The sequence below is a fragment of the Canis lupus genome, chromosome 12, assembly GCF_048164855.1.
Source record: "Canis lupus baileyi chromosome 12, mCanLup2.hap1, whole genome shotgun sequence".
Taxonomy (NCBI): domain Eukaryota; kingdom Metazoa; phylum Chordata; class Mammalia; order Carnivora; family Canidae; genus Canis; species Canis lupus.
The window spans coordinates 56,938,722-56,958,653 of NC_132849.1; the positions used below are offsets into that span (position 1 = coordinate 56,938,722).

The 19,932-nt window shown below is 47.9% G+C and overlaps 1 protein-coding gene across 8 annotated transcripts in view; it reads right to left on the minus strand.

Moving 5' to 3' along the window:
• Window positions 1-19,932, minus strand: part of GREB1 (growth regulating estrogen receptor binding 1) — a 136,120-nt gene that overhangs the window by 31,242 nt on the left and 84,946 nt on the right. For 7 of the 8 annotated variants that reach the window (XR_012004776.1, XM_072771060.1, XM_072771058.1 and 4 more), the window contains 7 exons: window positions 16,299-16,643; window positions 12,714-12,842; window positions 11,867-11,995; window positions 11,035-11,232; window positions 10,081-10,261; window positions 8,296-8,491; window positions 6,788-6,924 (listed from right to left, as the gene is read on the minus strand). Coding sequence is in view for 7 of the 8 variants with exons in the window: in XM_072771060.1 (XP_072627161.1) it covers window positions 6,788-6,924; window positions 8,296-8,491; window positions 10,081-10,261; window positions 11,035-11,232; window positions 11,867-11,995; window positions 12,714-12,842; window positions 16,299-16,643 (1,315 nt within the window). In the remaining variant the exon portion in view is untranslated. The remainder of the gene's footprint in view (window positions 1-6,787; window positions 6,925-8,295; window positions 8,492-10,080; window positions 10,262-11,034; window positions 11,233-11,866; window positions 11,996-12,713; window positions 12,843-16,298; window positions 16,644-19,932) is intronic. The other variant, XM_072771057.1, reaches the window with a different exon arrangement.

The window sequence follows — 19,932 nt, forward strand, 5'->3', positions numbered from 1 at the left end:
CTCTTTATTCTTGTCCTTAGCTTTTCAACAAGGCCATGGGTTCTATGAACTGGAGAGCTGGCTTGGCAAATTTGCCATTACCAAGTTTCTGTTGTCTCAAGAAGGCATGAATGATCTGCAGATGCTGGCACACAGGGGACTCAGCAGCCCAAGGACTACTTTGCCCTGCCCTGGTGCATTGGCCAAATAGTGCCCAAGAAGAAAACAAGAGAGCAGGGTGGAAAATGCATGGTCTCTCCTGCCCTACAGGACTACCTCAGCTGCGGTGGCCCCTTGTCCCCCTGAGCAAGGTGGGATGAAGGGGCATGAAGAGGGGCAGGACGTCATTTAGGAGGAAGCATACTTTCTCCCCCTCTCTGACATGGTAGGAAGTGCCTGCATTCAACTCTCCTCAAAGGACAAGCAGCAAAAGGACAGGAACCACATTTATCCATCTGAAATGACCATATAAATCATATTGATCCATCTGAAATGACCAGAAAACTGGACAAATATATGAAATAAGAGTGTTTCCAGATATTGGGCATTGGGAAATGAAAGATGGTGACCCTTAGAAATGGAAATCAAACTAGGTGAATCCTCAGCTTCTTCCTGGAAAAAGTTTCTGGAATGTGCTCAGGAAAGGGGAACCCAGGCAAAGCATCAATGGTCTCCCTGACTTGAGGGAAAGGCCCTGGAATCCAGGGAAATCAAGGCAGCAAGAGTTCACAGAAGAAAATACCAGAGAGGAATAAACTACACAAATAGAGAACTCAGGAGAGCTACAGAGGGTCCCCAGTCGTCAGCTGAGCAGTGATCAGTGCGTATAGGTGAAGAAACTACTCAAGGCCAAAAAAAGAACAATCCAAGAGAATTAAAGGGAACAATGTCTCAAGCTCACATAGGATTTAGAATAGCTTCTATTCCCATCAGTAGCATGGAAGACCTCAGAATTCATGGAATATTATAGAATATTTAGAAGGTTTTGCCTTAGTGGTAGGCAAAGGTAGCCCTGGACTAAATACTGCTCTGATCCTGCTGAACAAAGCTTAAAACAAGACCTAAAAGGATTAAACTCTCAGACAATTTAACTGTATCAGAGCAAAGCTGAAGATTTATAGGAATACAAATACATCCAGCCAAAACAAGGCGAAATTCACAATGTCTGGAATCCTCTCAAAAATTACAGATATTTAAAGAAGAAAATATAATATAATAAAGGAGGAAGAAAAATCAATCAATAAAAAGTGACTCAGAAATGACATACATGATAGAATTAGTAGACAAGAACATTAAAACAATTATTATTATAACTATATTCCATACACTTAAGAAACTACAGTAAAGATCAAGAGTGTCAAGTAGAGATATAAAAAAGACTCAAATTCTAGAGATAAAAACTAAAAAAGCCAAAAGAGAGAAGATGACCTGGACCCTGAATTCTCATGGAACTACCATCTTGGTATTTGGACTTGCCCTGCCCTGTTAGCTACAATAGGCGCATTCAGGGATAGATAGATAGATGACCCAGGATAGGTCAGCAGTCTTTTCTGGGAATTTTTCAAACTGCTTAAAACAATCAGTCCTCCTCTAGAAGCTGAAGACTGTGTAATTCAGCAACAACCAGGGGTGATATTTTCATGGAAGAAGCAGTGTGCAATGAGATACAACACAGCCAACACAGAGAGACACAGAAGACAAGATAACACAGTCTTGGGAGTGCGCAATACCTAACTTAAGCTGCTCCTGAAACAAGCTGCATCTCTGACATTCTGTGGCTTATTTATTCAACTTCTCCTTTTATTTCACAAGTCAATACATTTCTCTCCTTTTCTTAAGGTAGTTCAAATTGAGATTCTATCACTTGCAAGAGTCCTGATTAATAAATAAATGCAAGTAACTGTTTATCATCAATTCATCAATGTACATTCATGCACGTGGTGCCTGAAGTTGTCTTTCTTCTTTTTTTAGAAGACAATTTCTTCTCTTAGGAGAAGAATTTCTTCTTATAAGACTCCTTTACTTTTATAAAAATATAAACAAACAAACTGGATGTGAAGAACAGCAGAAAAAAAGGTTAGTAAACATGAAAACACAGTAATAGAAATGATTTTAAATGAAACAAAGGGAAACAAAAAACGACTATGGCATCAGAGAGTTACAGGAACAACTTTGAACCATTTAATGTATGTGTGATTGGATTACTCTAAGAGAGAGGAGAATGTAGAAAAATATATATGAAGAAATAATCACTGAAATTTTCCTCAAATGTAATGAAAATTCAATTAACTTAAGTACAAGAAAACTATACCAAGCTTCTATAAGAGTACAAGAGTACAAGTTTCTTAAATACAAGAAACTATACCTATTCATATCTTAAATTACTTAAAACCAGTGACAAATTAAAAAAAAAAAAAAAAGCAGCCCAGTCAGGGGATAGAAGGGGCTAGGAAGGGCAGGCACATTACAGCAAGGAACAGAGATGAGGATGACAGCAGATTTTGTTTGAAACAATGCAAGTCAGAGGACAGTAGAGCAACATCTTTAATGTACTCAAAGGAAAAAACAACCTAAATTTTATACCCAGGGAAAGTATCTTTCAAAGATGAGTAAAAATAAAGACACACAAAAGCTTAAAGAATGTTATCACCAGCAGACCTTCCCTACAAATGTTGGGGAAAAGTCCTTCAGACAGATAATGAAACCATATTAAACCACATGAAGAAATGAAAAGCACTGGAAATAGTAACTGTGTGCATAGATATAAAAGGTGTTTTTAAAAATTACTATTATTTAAATAGCTCTAAAAGATAATTGACTAATTAAAGCAAAAGTAATTTATTGTGGAGTTTATAACATATATAAGTAAAATGTATGAGCATAGAAGCACAAAGCCTAGGAGGTGAGAAATAGATACACTATTGTAAGAATCTTACCCATAAAGTCATATAATATCACTTGAAAGTAGAAAGTGGATTAAAAATATATACTGTAAGGTCAAAAGCAACACCTGAAAGAACATAAGAGTTACAGCTAATAAGCATGTGATGGAGAGAATGAAATCATAAATGCTCAGTTCATACAAAAGAAGATAGAAAAAGGGAGTCCACAGAGCAGATGAAACAAATAGAAAAACTGCAAGATGATAGATTTAAACACAACCACATCAATAATGACATTAAATATAAATGGTCTAAACACCCCAATTAAAAGTCAGAGACTGTCAGATGCAACAAACAAGCCCCAACTATAAGCTGCCTATATGAAAACAACTTTAAATATAAAGACACAAGTAAATTAAAGGTAAGATAAAAAATTATGAACTATGCTAACCCTACTTAAATGAAAGCTGGAATAGCTATATTAATATCAGAAAGAGTAGATTTTAGAACAAAGAATAATATTTTGGGGGTCATTTTATAACAATAAAGGAGTCAATTCATCAAGAGACATTTCACCAAAGATAACATACAAATGACAAATAAGTACATGAAAAAATGCCCAACATCATCAGCCATTGGAGAAATGAATGAACTGTTGGCACATATTGTATAACTTCATTTATATAAGACACTAGAAAATGTAAATAGTCTATAATGAGAAAGGGAAAGGAAGGAATAATTACCAAGGGGTAAGAAGGAACTCTTATTTATTATCTTAACTGCAGTGCAGGTTTTGCCAGTGTTTACATATGTCAAAACTCACCAAATTGAACACTTAAATATCTGTAGTTTACTGTATGTCAGTTATTCCTCACTAAAGCTATTGTTTAAAAATAAAAGAAAAAAAGAACCACCATGTGGAAGGTAGTGGGGAAGCAGCCCAGCTCCAAACAGCATGTACAGGGAGAATGTGCCTGCCCCTAAGCCTTCATGGTTGATCCTATAAGAAGGAAGCTTGGGCAGCCCGGGTGGCTCAGCGGTTTAGCGCCGCCTTCAGCCCAAGGCTGGATCCTGGAGATTCAGGATAGAGTCCTACATCGGGCTCCCTGTGTGGAGCCTGCTTCTCCCTCAGCCTGTGTCTCTGCCTCTCTCTCTCCCTCTCTGTGTATCTGTCATGAATAAATAAATAAAACCTTTAAAAAAAAAAAAAAAAAGAAGGAAGCTTCACAGAAAACATGTTAGAATAAAAGTGGAAGCTGTGAAATGCCTAAATCTCTTAGGTACCAGCAAGTTTGTGTCAGTCAGATCTGTGGTCTTACAAGTGGATTTCCCAGCCATATGCTGGTGTCTGTGTGCAACACAGGGCAAATCAGCAGGCTGACCATGCACATAGTGACAAGGGGCAGGAACCAATGTGTTCTTACCTTTAGTGACTTCTGTCCAAGTTGCCTATGTCAAAAAAGATTTCCATACAGATGATTCCTAGGAAAGGCAGCATGGCATGGTGGAAAGAATATTAAACCTGGCTATAATCCAGGTTGCCACCAATAGGATGTGTGACCTTGGGCAAATCACTTCCCCTCTCTGGGCCTCATTTCCCACAAATACAAAATGGGGTGGGGTGGCTGGCTTAAATGATTCCCAGGCGATCCTATGATTCTCCATAACTCATATTCCAGAGTTTTATTATTTACTTCTCACTTGGTAAAATGTGAATTTTGATCTCTGTGCCACACTTCCGGTTCAGCAGAGGGAGAGAGAGGCAAGAAAGGAAGAGGATAGTGGTGAGGATGACGATGACAGTGACAGTCATGGTGACAGTAATAGTGCTGATGGTAATAGCAGCGATGCAATGGTGGTGAGGTGGATCATGATGCTGATGATGGGACAGTGACAGTGACAGTGGTGTGGATGGTGGTGACAGTGATGGTGATAATGGTCTTGGTAATAATGGTGACAGTAGTGATGATGATGGTTGTGACAGTGACAGTGATAATGGGATGTGACAGTAACCATGGTGCCAACAGTGGTGCTGATGGTGGTAATGGTGGTGACAGTGATGGTGACAAAGCATGATGGTGCTGGCTGCAGCTAACATGAGCATGTAATATACACCAGGTATGCTCTTAATGTTTTGCATGTATTAATTCATTTAAACCTCATAACATCCCCGTGTGGCAGGCATTATTACCCTAGGTAATAGGTTGAGAAAGGTTCCTAAAGACTCACAGCCAATGAGCGACAGGCTCAGGACTCGAACTAACCCAGAAAGCATGATTCTGAAGCCTGAGTTCTCAGCATACAACCATCCCTGAGGCTGCACACGTTCTTGTTCCATAAAACTCTCATAAGAAGCCACTAGAAAAGTAGATTTGTTCACAAGTGAGGGTATAGAAGTTCAGACAGGTTCAGTGATTTGCCAAAGGTTAAAACTAATGTATAAACCCAGGACATACGTACGGTCTTGTGGTCAATCTGGCCTTCTACTAACCATGAGACCTTGCTCTGTATGGCTTAGTGGCTCTACTATTTTGGGGCCAAGTAACAAAGATTTGGTCTGGCTTCACCACAACCCCTCCATGGGACCTAAGGCAGGTGACCCAACTTAAGTCTGCTCCTTCCTCTGACACACAGGGATAACAGGACCTATTTCACTGTGCTGCTGTGAAGATATTTTATGCAATAAACGTAGAGTACTGGACCCAAAGTTACAGCTCACTAAGCACAACAGAAGGAGCTGCATGAGGAGAGTAGGGCGGAGAGGCAGAGGCAGGACTCCTGCCCTTAGCAAGTTTATGAGTGCGTAGCTGCCCATGTGTGAGGTGGAGAACAGATTAAGTCCATCAGCATCACAGCACTGAAAGGGATTTAGTTTCTCAGAGGGCATTCTGGGGAACACTGATCCCATGACACACAATGGAGACATCGCACATTCTAGCCCCCTCCTCAGAACTTACAGTATGCAGGGCACCTGAACGCCCGGAGAACTCCAATGGAAAAGAAAACCTTAAATGTAAGGTTTCTCTAACACATTTGACCATGGGATCCCTTTTGGCATAAGAGCTATTTGCATCTGGCCAAAGCAGTCCAGCTTGGAACACACCTTGAGAAGCACACGTCTAATTGAATCCCTTTGTTGCCACATGGGAAGGGGGCGCCCTGAGGGACAGTGATAGAGCCCAGCTCAACACCGACAATTAGCGGCAGAACCACTCATTTTGTTTTGCAGTAGCCAGTCTATAAAACTCGGGCTGGCTTTATGATGTATAAACTGGGTGGATGTTGGCAACCACTTAGCCTCCCTGGGCCTCGGTTTCCTCATCTGAGACATGGCAGCATTAAAGTCTGCCAGAAATCAGCCATGACACGGGTCAAAGGGCAAGCTGTAGAGTCAGACTGACTCGGGGTTCACAGCCAGTTCTATCACTTGCCAGATGTGTGGCCCAGAAAAGTCAAAGGGGTCTGAGCCTCAGTTTACTTGCAAAATGGAAATAACAGCAGCAACTGGCTAAGACAGATGGTGAGGCTCTTGGAACAGCAAAGAGCACAAAGTAAGCACTCAACACATGATATGCACAGGCATGAACGATGTAGCCAACTATGATTGTCACTATCATTGCCTTTAAATCTTTTGGTGTCTTACCTCCTCCCATTTTCTTGGCTTTCCTGAGTCTCAAACGCACCGTCCCCCATTCCAACATATTACCGCCCATTCTCATCTCTAAAATGTTCTAGAACAACAGGACAACAGAGATCACTGGCCCCGCAGGCAGGACAAGAAATAAACCAGGATCCCTTTAATGGAGGGACTAAGTCACCCAGGAAAGGGGGAAGTTGGCCCCCTTCCTGGAAGCCTCCGGCTGCACACGCTTCAGCTTACACTTGACTCCTGAGCATTTTTAGTAACTTCCAACAGAGACGCGTACCTTTTTCCTAATGCCGTGACCATGGCCTCAAAGGAGCTGTCATATCTGAGCAAAGGGAGGCTGTGTCCAGAAAGGGTGGACTCAATGAACTCTGATAGGCCGAAGTACTTCTTATTCTCAGGATATAAGTCCACCCCCTGAAACAGAAAAGAACATCAGTCACACAAACACTGCATTTGTGGGGATAGAGAGATTCACATGCTGGGCACGTAGACGGCCAGTACAGGCATCTTGATCTAAATTGTGCTGACTTGGAGCCCCTCGATGACTCAGTCACTTAAGCGCTGGAATCTTGATTTTGGCTCAGGTCATGATCACAGGGTTGAGAGATCGAGCCCCGTGTCAGGCTCCATGCTCATCATGGAATCTGCTTGAGATTCTCTCTCTCCCTCTCCCTCTGCCCCTCACCCTGCTCATGTGCATGTACACACACATGCTCTCTCTCTGTAATAAATAAATAAAACCTTGTAAAAAAATAATAATAAGTTGTGCTGACTCTGCAGTTTTATACATTACTTCCCTCTGCAGACCCAGAGCACAGAGCACTCTGTACTTAGAAGATGGCGCATCCCTATCAGTCAAGAGACTTTTCCATTCATTTGACCCCCAGTATCTATGCCAAGAAGAAAATCAGCCTAGTTTTTTAAACCCACAATTTTCTTGGTTAAAAAACTGCTTCTTTCCAACAATTTTAAGCTAGTTTTAGGAATAGGCCTATCAACCATCTTGCATTCAGTTTGCTTAATTATTAAAATCAGCAGGAAAAAAGGCATTTATCTCATCAATTCCACTCCCATCGACCTAACATTCCTCCCAAACTAACATCAGAGCTTCTCAAATGTGAGAACATAGTACAGCTGGAGTTCATATGATAAAGAACTCAGAACAGTGCCTCCCTAGCTCACGAAAGTGCTACAGAAGCACCTGCTATTATTACCACCACTGATTCTAAATCTGTTGGACCGAAGCCAAGCATCAGTACCTTTATAAGTTCCTCAGATGACTCTGGGACACTCCCAAGTCATCTAGAATTTGAGGTTTACCTGTTACTTGCATAATTAACTAGCATCCAACTGCCCAGAATTCTCAAACTCTTCTCAGAATTCTCAAATTATCAGTTGTAGCCTTCTGCTTTGATGAGGAAGAGGCAGGGGTTAAACTAACACCTTACCAGGTTTTACAGATTTGTGTTCCATTTGAGGAAGGAGATTTTGAGCCTGGCAGCATAAGGCTGTGGGGATAGGAAAAGGAGGAACATTTCCAAGGCTTCTGGACTAAACAGTACAGGGCCTAGGATGGGGAGGCTAACTAAAGTTCTGTAAGAAAGTTTCTAAAGACCAGGAAGGGTTTAAATCTAACTCTGGGTCACATCAAAGCTCCAAAACACTTGGGACCCATCTGACTCCCAGCTACACTAGTTAATCAAGATTTTTCCTGAACAGAGTATCTCCTGACTTAAGGGTCAAGGGTCACGGCGACACCAGGCCCAGCAGCCGGGTGGTACTCACATGACTATAGGAGGCAGGCCAGTGGATCTCGTTGTAAGGGCTGATGAGGGTGTGCTGTGTCTGCAGCGCATAAGGGAAGGAAGTCACGTGGAGCGTCACGATGTTGGGGGCCTCCTTCACCTCCCTGCAATTGAGCAATCTATCCACCAATCCCACAGCCGGGTCACTTTGGGAATAGAGATTATGAACAGCGCTACTGAGGGAAGAAAGTGGGGAGAAGACACAGTGAGTGGAACATCTAACATGGCTCTGTAATTTTACAAGGATTGAGCAGTTGAACACATGTATAACCAGCCCCGCCCCCAAATTTGCAAGTAATCAACACACGGCTCCGCCCATTAGGAAAATTAAAAAAAAAAAAATGAGCACACTGCAGGCACCTGTCAGGGACTCCTTGGATACTCATTGCTTATTAAAAACCTACCTGGGTGTCTGGGTGGCTCAGACGGTTAAGCATCTGCCTTCAGCTCAGGTCATGATCTCAGGGTCCTGAAATCGAGCCCCACTCTGTGTGTTGGGGGGAATCCCTGCTCAGTGAGCAGGGAGCCTGCTTCTCCCTTTCCTCCCTGCTCATGCTCTCGCTACGTCTCTCTCTCAAATAAATAAAATCTTTTTTTAAAAAAAACAAAAACTTAGCCAGGGGAGTGGTATTTACGGAGGATTGCCTGTGGGATACACAAGCTGCCCACTACTCTAGAGCAGTGATTCTCACCCAGGAGTGCCCCTTTGGTCCCATCTGATTGTGTACTTGTTTCCCTAAATCCTTTCCCCTAAATTCCCCTCCAGACCTGAAACGATCCACAGAGGATATAAATGGTTACTTTCTACAGTAAATTTAAAGGTACAGGACTGGGCAGGGGTAGCATTTTGGATGAGAGGCTTGGGACACAAGCACAGCTCAGCCATTCCCCACGGGCCACGGTCTCAGCCTTCTCTTCAAGCCACCCAGCAGAACAGAAAGACAGGATGCTTAACCTTTTGGATGGCAGGTAGCTAGCCTGAGAAATCTACCCCTCAAATGAATATCCACAAGATAGCTCTTTATAGAATTCAGGATGATCAAATACCTCCAAGCTCATGCAGGGACCCTATATTGTATGCCCTTCGTAGAGGTGATCTCGGAGGTTCTGGCCAGCCCTACGCTTCTGAATCTCTGCTACATCAAAGCCTTCCCCTGGGGCCTGACTCAGGATCTTTCCTCCCTCCTAACCCAGTCAGCGGCAATGTCTAAATGCACAATCCTCCCGCCAGTCTATGGAGATGATGGATCCTAGGAAATCTGGAATTCCACCAGACTCCAAGCTTGACCCCATCTAAAATTCATCCAGATTTACACTCATTTGGAGTCCATAAAATCACCCCTAAAGCCGGGGGGCACCAGCTGTGACCCATGGTACTGGAGCCAATGGGGCCTTCATCAGGAAGGGAGCTGTTCCAGTCAGGATCCCCACCCTGTACCAGGGGACACCTTGTCACTGAGTAGGGCACAGAAAAAGAGGCCCTAGTACTAGGCCAGCTCTGCCACTAACCCCATGCCACCACCCCAGCCCTGTGACACTGAGCCTTAGTTTCCATGATGGGACCTTTTAGAGGCTCTACCGGACGTTCCCTGAGACCATCCCCAGCTCTAAGGTTCTGGAATGCATCCACAGCATCCGCTTCCAAATGCCAAAACCCCAACATCATTCATCTTTTCAAGGCTTGAATCCCCAGGCCCGAGTGTCATCCACATATTAATCAAGGAAGGAAACCGTCAACCCTGCCAGATGCCAAAATCACTCTCACCTCACGAGATCCCAGTGGGCGTGATCGTGGATTAGGACAAAGAGTGTATGTGGATTCTGAAAGGAGTTTTGTAGAAAGGACTTAAATTTTGTCTGAGCTTCAGCATCAAGCTTCAAAACATACTGTTCAACCCTCTGCTTCGTCATGTGCTCCTTTTCCAAGCCAAGTTCCAATAAAACCCCTGTAACATGGTAAAGATACACCACAAGTGATATATGACAAGTAAAACCCTTGTCATGAGCTTTCATTCACTCGACAGACACCTGGTGAGCATGTCCTGTCTGGCCAGCACACTGGCAGGCCCCGGGGTTATAGGGATGTGTGAGACATGGGGAGGGTGGGTGTGTGTCAGGGCAGCTGACCTCATGCAAACCACATCACACATGCATCTCCGTGCAGAAGCTGGGCCAAGAGGTGGGGGGCCTGTTTCATAGCATGCTTTGTGCACAGCGGCCCACCCAGGGGCACAGCAAAGCTGGCTTCATGAGGCCAGTGGTGCCAGGCTCGGGGTGCTGAGGGGAAGTGGAAGGTCCCCCCTCCACCCCCCACCATCCCCAGCAAAATCATCTCCCAGCCTGAAGGCCATGAGCTTTAGGTTACAGTACTCTAGAATAAATCCTGAGTTAAGACATTGACTTTTCGTGTATTTCATATTTCATCCCCTTGAAAACAGGGAAAATCATCAAACTGAAGCTTGGTATCAACACATTGGTTTCTGATCTGAGTGGGACAGAGTGGAAATTCAAGTCATGGTTCTAGCTTTAATGGATTATAAACTCTTGGGCAATTTGCTATCACTGAGCATCTGTTTCATGATCTATAAAATGGGGGTATGAATTCTTGCCCTACCTACTTTAGAGGGAAAGCCTGGTATTTCTATTCCAAATCTGAATTTAAAGGAATCAGAGGCTTCTCCATGCAGATGTCACAACTTGCCCCCCAAATGCTCCGTACCTGAATGCCAGACATGGAACAGGGTCTGCTGATAGGTCACTTCTGAGGGTGGAATACAAATCAGAAAGTCCACCTTCTCGAAGGATCCTAAGTCCAAATTTTGGGTACTGGAATCCGCAATGGAGCACACGTGGGAGAGGAGCTTCTGAGCCACGGCCAGCTGGAAGGGCCGGATGTGGTGAGGCTCCAGATTGTAACCTGGAAGCAGAGCCCCCATAAAGGTGAGACACCCCCAAAAGCAGACAGCCAAGAGCCTGGACCTCTGCTGGGGAATCAAGCAGTGGGCCCCCCAATGAGAGCATAAAGTAACCAAAGGGGGATGATGCCAACATCAAGTGCCCACTCTGGGCTGTGTATGCTTCACACTTTTGGGAATTTCAGAATAAAAGGATGAACAGTGCTCAAGAAGCACAGAGGCAGCGATCTACTCTCCCTGAAGGGGACAGACATAGCTTTCCAGGGAAGCTGACCCTGAGAACTGGGCTTTGGAGGAGGCTGCAAGTTCTCTGGAGGGGAGGGAGACCATCATAGCTCTTCTGGAATGCGGGATAAATTATTTCCACAATGCTTTGATAAGCTGGAAATTAACACAGAGAAATGTACCTTCTCAGGAAAAATGTATGTACAGACATACATTTCAGGGTAGGATGAGACCACTAGTGTTAAGGACTAAAATAAAAATGATATATTTGTCCACTCTGATGCTAACAAAGGAGATGCCCTGCCTTCTGGATGTGCCTCTAACATTGCTTCCTCATAGGCCCCCCTGGTGCCCCCTGGACACTATCCCACCAGCCCAGGCCCTGGCCCCTGGCTCCCTGGCATCACTCACTTGTGCATGCCGGTGCTCCGCCGACATCCAGGGATGCTGATTTGGTCACAGAGGAGGCAGTAAGTGAGGATGGAATATGGCCTTGATTTTCCTGATGAAATTTGTCCAGTAAAATGTCAATGTCACCCTCTGCCCAAAATAGAGAGAACAGAAATGGGTTTTTCCATCCCAGTGAAATTAAGCAAACATCCACACAACACGTACTATGTATGAGGCTCTGTCCCAGGCCCGGGGGTAATGGAAATAAAGAAGACACAGCCCATCCAGCCACAGAGCCCACAGCCTGGTAAGGAAGGCAAATATGTTGGAGAAAATCACACCATGAGGTGGTAGGTGCCAGGACAGAAGGAAGAAGCCAGACGTTAAAGGACAAGAGGAAGGGGTCCGAGTCCATCCTAGAGGAGGAAGGGCCAGTGAAAGTTTCTGGGAGGAAATGGGGTGAGGAGCCAGGCAAAGAAGGCAGGAGGGCACAGGACTCCTGGCATAGAACCCATGGACTGAGATGGCCTCAAGCAATCAGAGCGAGAGGTAGGGAGTGGCGGTGCACAGGGCTGGGGGGGGGGGGTACAGAGGAACAGGCCTAAGACCCTCATGGCCCCCAAAAAGCAGAAACCACAAAGCCCCCACCTCAGAGAACCCACAGCCATCACAGGAAGACGGCCAGCCAGAGGCCACCACAGAAAGGGTGGTAAATGCTAACACAGAGAACGAAGGGTCACCCTGCACACCTAAACCACGGCCAGCCACAGCAGGTCCCAGGGGCCGAGCTCCCAGAGGGCTTCACCCCTGCATCTTTGTTTTGGCCCCTCCCACTCATGAATTTACACCTGTCTCACTATAAACCTACCTGGACACAGAGTGCTAAAAAAGGCCCCCAAGGAGTCCACTTTGCCCGTAACCAGCTCGTAATTGACTTCTTTCTGGTACTCCGCTGGGGTGAGAAGGCTCTCGGAAAGAATTCGGGCTTGGTATTTTCCTAGAAAACAAACAACAACGTTCACTGAGCCCCTCCACTCAGAATTAGCACGTGAGCCCCTCAATGGCAGAGTCTGTGTCCATTGCTCTCTCTTTCTCTCTCTATCCCCCCAAGCCATCACCAAGCCTGGTTAAGAGCAGATGCTCATGCTGCTCAGTGAATAAATGACATAAACCATCCTTGGCTCGGTTTAATAGGATGATAAGAGGGAAAACCCAGAGCACTGGCCTTAGAACCTCTCTTCCCACTTGCTAGCTGTGTAGCAGGAGGTACATCACCCTTGCAGCCCCGGTTCCCCCGACACACGGGACTCACTCGCCGCAGTATCTACTTCACAGGACCGTCGGGAGGACTGTCAACGAGACACCGTTGATAAAATGCTTAGCCTGATCCCAGACATAAAATTGGTCCTCTGGGTTTATTTCCAAAAGTACTACTCAAACCATGTAAGGAATTTATAAAATAAAAGCAAAACCAAAAAAAGGAGTGAGTTTACGATCAAGAATGCTCAAGGAGAACCGGGGCACGGCATGGTAACAACGTGCATTTTTTAAGTTCATAAAAAGAGATACAAAAATTTCAAGCTTAAAACACGCAACAGCAGTGGTATCATTTTCTTAAACAATTCCAAAAATAGGAGTGTACTTATCCTCCAAAAATTATTCTGAATTTACAAACTGACCCTCCCCCAAGATCTATGAAAACCTTGCAACAATGTTAAGAGCAAGGTTTTAAATCTTAACTAATAGTCCTCTTTAAGTTGAGAAATCTGTATCCAATGACTCCCTAAGAAAATGCTAGAGTTTGAAATTTTGTGTTCTTTTTTTTTTTTTTAAAGATTTTATTTACTTTCACGAGAGACACACAGAGAGAGGCAGAGACACAGGCAGAGGAAGAAGCAGGCTCCCTGCAGGGAACCCGACGTAGGACTTGATCCCAGGACCCGGGGATCATGACCTGAGCCAAAAGCAGACACTCAACCACTGAGCCACCAGGCATCCCTCTTGTGTTCCTTTTTAGCTAACAAGAGGAAGCTGTGGCTAGATGCTCCTATTGCTCTGAGAGGAACAAATGAGGTCAGTGAATTAGTGAAGTCACTTCACAGGGTAACATGACAATATACACAAAGATCAACCTGGCACATGAAAGTTGCTCGATATATCCCATCTCCTCCAAGGAGCTGTCCTCTGCTTCCCCCCATCCACCTGCAACCACGGCACCCTGGGCTTGGTCACTTGATAACTCTGCCCCTCTGAATCCCCCACTCCCTGCAGCCCACTCCCCAGCCACCTCTGACACTCCAACAATTCCCTCCACTCTTCTCAGATCCGTGGAACCTCCTGGATGTCTTCATGCCCCCCCCACCCTGACGGAGAGTCCAGGTCCAGCAACACCCACTCTCTAGCATCCCTCCTCAACATGTCCTGCACCAAACCCCCTTCCTGCTCTGACTGTACTGAGCTGCTGGCCGTGGCTGGAGAGAAGACCACAGTCACGCCAACTCGACTCCTGCAAATCCTAGGGCTGACACTCCCACCGTGCGCCGCAGCCCCGGCCCTCTCTCCCGCTGGAGGACACCCCCTAACCAGCCCTTTCCCGCCTGCATCACCTACTTTTCCCTCTCTGCATCATTCTTCATACCAAACATAGGCTTATACTGCCCAACCCAGAACAACCACAAAAACCTGAGCTCATTCCACCTCCCATTATTATCTCCCGTTTCTTTATTCCTTTTAAAGAAAAATTTCTCAACATAGTTGTCTATATTTGTTACTTTGCTCACCCTCTATAAGCCCAACCCAGAGACGCCTTCTTGCCAACACCCCAAGACTGCTATGTCCCTGTCACTGATGTCTGCATGTTGACAAAGGGAGGAGCCAATTCTGGATCAAACAGGAGCATCTAACCCATTTGGTATCTCTCCCTTGTTCCATGAGAACAAGTTAAAAGTTTTAAAAAGCAGAGGCACCTGGGTGCCTCAGTGGTTGAGCATCTGCCTTTGGCTCAGGTCATGATCCCAGAGTCCTGGGATCAAGTCCCGCATCAGGCTCTCCGCAGGGAGCCTGCTTTTCCCTCTGTGTCTCTGCCTCTCTGTGTCTCTCGTGAATATATAAATAAAATCTTTAAAAATAAATAAATACATAAAAGTTTTAAATAACAAAAATATCTCTGTGGGGCACCTTCCATTTCAGTAGATGGTGTCTGCACTCTTCCAGCTACACAGGCCAAAGCCTTCCGGGTGATCCCTAAGTCCTTGCTTCCTCTCACAGGCCCCACCCAGAAACCCTGCAGCACCCACTTCACCAACACCCAGAACCAGCCCGCTCCGCTGCATCTCTGCCCGGCCCCAGGCACTGGGCACTGGACGGGCCAGCAGCCTCCACCCCAGCTGCGCCCTGCCCCGGTCTGCTCTCCACACACAAAATTCTTCCAATGGTTTCTCAATTCACACATCCCAAAACCCAAAGTTCTGATAAGGCTGTCAGGACCCCCACACAAGGGTCTTGTCTCACCCTCTGCCCTGGCGCCCTGCTTCCCTACAATGTGCCAGGCACAGCGCGCTGCCATGTGGTCTTGGGGAGCCCCAGAGCTGTCCCCAGGGGTAACATCTCCTGCTTCCTCATTTCTCTGAGGCCCTGCTCTACTGTCACCTCTTTAGGTAGGTTCACCTGGCCCCTCCTCAGAGCCAGCTTCCCAAATGGGATCCTCCATCACTCGGCCCTTCCACCCGAGATGTTCTGCACCAGGTCTGGCGTCTGCCTCTCCTACCAGTATGTCCACCCTAGGAAAGCAGGGACCTTGTTGTCTTCATGCCTGTATCCCCAGCCTCTAGAACAGTGGCTGCACATAATAGGGCTTCAATAAGTGTTTTTAGGGGCACCTGAGTGGCTCAGCAGTTGAGCACCCGCCTTCGGCTCAGGCCCTGATCCTGGGGTCCTGGGATCGAGTCCCACATCGGGCTCCCTACATGGAGCCTGCTTCTCCTCCCTCTGCCTAGGTCTCAGCCTCTCTTTCTGTGTCTCTCATAAATAAATAAAATATGTGTTTTTATCACTAGTTAATTGGCTCGCTAAGCCATATTATACAGTAAGATCGCTATCCTGTTGTTCCACATTAGGTAATGGAAGGAAGGGAGGTTAGGAGTTGGTAAGGGACTGGTCACATCACCAGGTGCACGGAGCCAGGTTTTCCACTCCGTCTCCCCAGACTCCACCCAGGCTCTCCAGGGGAAGTGGGAATGCTCACCCCACCCTGGGGCGGAGGACAGATGGATTTTAACTCCGCGCACCAGCCAGGGCCTGCGTAGCCCACACCGTAGCCCACCCCGGGAGGGCACCCCCACGGCTACTACCCAGGTGCAGCCAGAAACTCCGGCCACGAGGGCCAAGGACCAGGAACGGGACGCAGCTGCTTTTCCCGCAGCCCCCTCCCCGCCAGCCCAGACGCAGGGCTCACCCGTGACCGCGACGCAGGAGTCGATGGCGGGGCTGCGGCACGCGCGGACGATCACCACGTAGTTGGTCTTGGCGAGCTTGCCCTCGACCAGCAGCCGGAACATCTCCGAGAGGCCCTCGGCCAGGGAGTAGGTGCACTCGATGATGTGCACGCTGTCGTTGCAGGAGCTGGCGGCCAGGCCGGCCAGCCAGGGCAGCTGCGCCGAGGTGACGGGGGCCACGGCGCTGGGCGCGGGCGGGCAGGGCTGCGGCTGCTGGTACTGCCGGATCTCGGTCAGGTGCGACTCGCGCCACGAGCGCAGGAAGATCTGCTCCAGGTCCTCCATCAGGGGCACCTGGTCGGCTGCTGGCAACGACAGGGACAGGACAGCGGCAGAGGCTTCAGCGCCCGCCCACAGCCGTCTATGCAGGGTGGTCCTGGGCTTGCCCTCGACCAGCAGCCGGAACATCTCAGGCGGGCTCCACAGGGACACCCTCTGCGTGGTTCCTGCTCTGCCGACAGACAGACTCCGGGAGGACAGGCAGGTGCCAGCAGCCTCGCAGCCTGTGGGACTCGATCCCGGGTCTCCAGGATCAGGCCCTGGGCTGAAGGCAGGTGCCAAACCGCTTGAGCCACCCAGGCGTCCCACCACTACAGGTTTTAAATCGCTGGAAGGGCTGAAGCCTGGGACTTCAGGACTTGTCTCCCTCCCCTGCCACACGGAGCCGGGGGTCAGGCTGGCGGCAGTCTATACAACCAGCGCTGTCCCTGGGCTTGACCTCAAGTCCCTTCATACGAGCACCACCATTTACTCAGCAGTGTCTCCACTATCCACCCTTTTACTGCTTCCAAATAACCACCTCTATAAATACTCCCATGATACACCTTTTGATGCCTAGAACCTAACTCCTAAATACTCAAAACTGGGCATCTGCGGCCAACTAATACGCATCACCGACTGTTTCCAGATGGCCTACGTGTGTCAGCCCACCATGACACTCACGGCATGTGACCACACTGGTTCTACTGCACCCTTAGCTCCACCAGATACCATCGCTCGTGTTAACGTAACTGAGAACATTACCTGATTTGTTCATCTGTGCCTCTTTGATGCCTAGTGAGACTGAATGCTTCTAGCATTTCTTTCCTACAGATATTTTCTGGTATATTTGTCCAAATTTTATATTTGGGTGAGCTGGAGGAAAGAGCACCCCACTTCAATTCAGAAGACCTGCTTCCTCCCAGCTCCACCCAGCACCAGCACGGATCCATTAGGGTACCGATTCCTGATCTCAAAGATGGGGATCACACCACCCCTCACCTGGCTATGCCATGATTTTATTAGATTATCTGTTAGACCTCCCATCGTTAACATCTCTCCCCTGAGCCCACACCTCCTTCTGGAAGCTCCATCACCAAGCAAAGCTCTTGGGAGAGTTGTCTACCCTCATCATGCTTGTCTCCTCTCCTTTCTCCAGCCCACTGCAGCACGCAGCTTTTGTTCCCATGCTCCTTATACACACTCATCATCAGGGGTGCCAATCCCTTCAATACATCCAAACCCAATGGCCAGGCCAATAACCAGTCTTCACTCCGCTCTTGGCCTCCCTGACTCAGGTGACTAGTCCCTCTCCCAAAACACTTTCACTGGATTCCACATCAATGTTTACTGTTCCTTCAACACACGCTGTCCGAGTGCCAACTTTACACTACAGGTGCAGGTGCTGCTGGACACAGAGACGTGAACTCAACCAACGTTCCTGATCTCACAGACCTTACATCCTAACTAGGGGAGATGCACTTAAAGTAGATGAATCCACATGGCATGTAATTCCTGGGAGTGCTGGTGCTCTGAAAGCACGATAAAGAGGAGACAGAGCCACAGGGGCCCGGGCAGGGCAGGGGGGAGGGTGTGGTCTTAGATGATAAGGCCTCCCTAGAGGACTTATGAGGCAAAACTCAGAGGCATGAAGCAGTGGTCGTGCAAATGTCTTGGGCAGGAGCGTTTCTCAGGGAAGGAACAGCAAGTGCAGGAGAGACTGGTATGCCTGGGGGAAGAACAGGGCTGGAGCAGAGGAAGCAGCTGTGGGAAGCAGGCCAGTCACTTGGCTCCTGGAACCAGGGCAGTTGAGCATGTGATAGGAAACCCTGGCAGGTTCCAGCAGAGAGCAGATACGATTAGACTCACAGTTGTGACAGATGTGCAGAATGGGGGCAAGAGCAGCGCCCTGGCAAGGGAGGCATGATGGAGAGGGTGGGCGAGGGTGGATCTGGGATGAAGCAGAGCTTACCGATGGATGGGATGCAGGTCATGAGAAGGGGCAAGACATGTGGTCATGCTTTCCCAGATTCCTGACCATACCAGGTAACATCCTCATGGTTCCTTCCACCCAACCCCGTGCTTTCCTGGCAGCTCCATCCACCTCCTCCTCCAGATCTCTAACCATGGAGGTGCCCCGGGGCTCAAACATTGGTGCCTTTCTCCCAGAGGCTCTTTTCCAGTCTCCAAGCTTCAATACAGATCATCACTGGGCCAACGTTCCCCAAATTTACACCTGTAGCTCTACGTCCTCCCTGGGGCTCAAGTCTTGTCCAGCCAAATCCTGGAATCAGCCTCCAGGCTGCCTCACAGGCGTCTCTAACTTGAAACTGCCAAGATAGAACTTGTGCTCACCTCTGGCTCCACCATCCACCCAGGGGCTCAGGCCAAAACCCAGGCTGCACCTTCCCCTCCTTGCCTGACAGACACCTTACCACCCTTACCTTCAGAGTAAATCCAGCATCTTCCCCCCCTCCCCGTCCTGTGACCCTTAATGGTCAAAGCCACCTCCTACTCATCCTGGGACAACATAGCCCCTGCCCTATCCAAGCCCACACAGTAGCCAGTGTGGTCTTCTGGAAGGAAAGGTCAGATCCTAGCCACCCCTAAACTACTCCAGAGGCGCTGTGGATTGAACTGGTCCCACCCCACACCACCAAATTCATATGTGGATGCCACAACCTTCATCATGACTGCACTTGGCGACAAGGCCTTTAAGGAGGTATTGACATTAGGTGAGTCACAGGATGAGGCCCCGATCCAGTGGGACCGGGGTGGTACGAGAAGAGACGAGACCCCAGAGGCCTGTGTCCCTCTCCCCACACATGACGTGTGTGCCCAGGAAAGGCCCTGTGAGCGCACGGCAAAGAGGCGCCGTCTCTAAGCCAGGAAGAGAAGCCTCACCAGAACCCGACCGTCCTGGCCCCCTGAATGCTGGGCCTCCAGCCTCCAGAACTCTGAAAAAGAAACGTATGGGGATGCCTGGGTGACTCAGTGGTTGAGTGTCTGTCTGCCTTTGGCTCAGGGCATGAGGATCCCGGATTGAGTCCCATGTCGGGCTCCCTGCAGGGAGCCTGCTTCTCCCTCTGACTGGGTCTCTGCCTCTCTCTCTCCGTTTATCTCTCATGAATAAATAAATGAAGGGAAGGGAAGGGAAGAGAGAGGAGGGGAGGGGAGGGGAGGGGAGGGGAGGGGAGGGGAGGGGAGGGGAGGGGAGGGGAGGGGAGGGGAGGGGAGGGAAGGGAAGGGAAGGGAAGGGAAGGGAAGGGAAGGGAAGGGAAGGGAAGGGAAGGGAAGGGAAGGGAAGGGAAGGGAAGGGAAGGGACATCTGCTGCT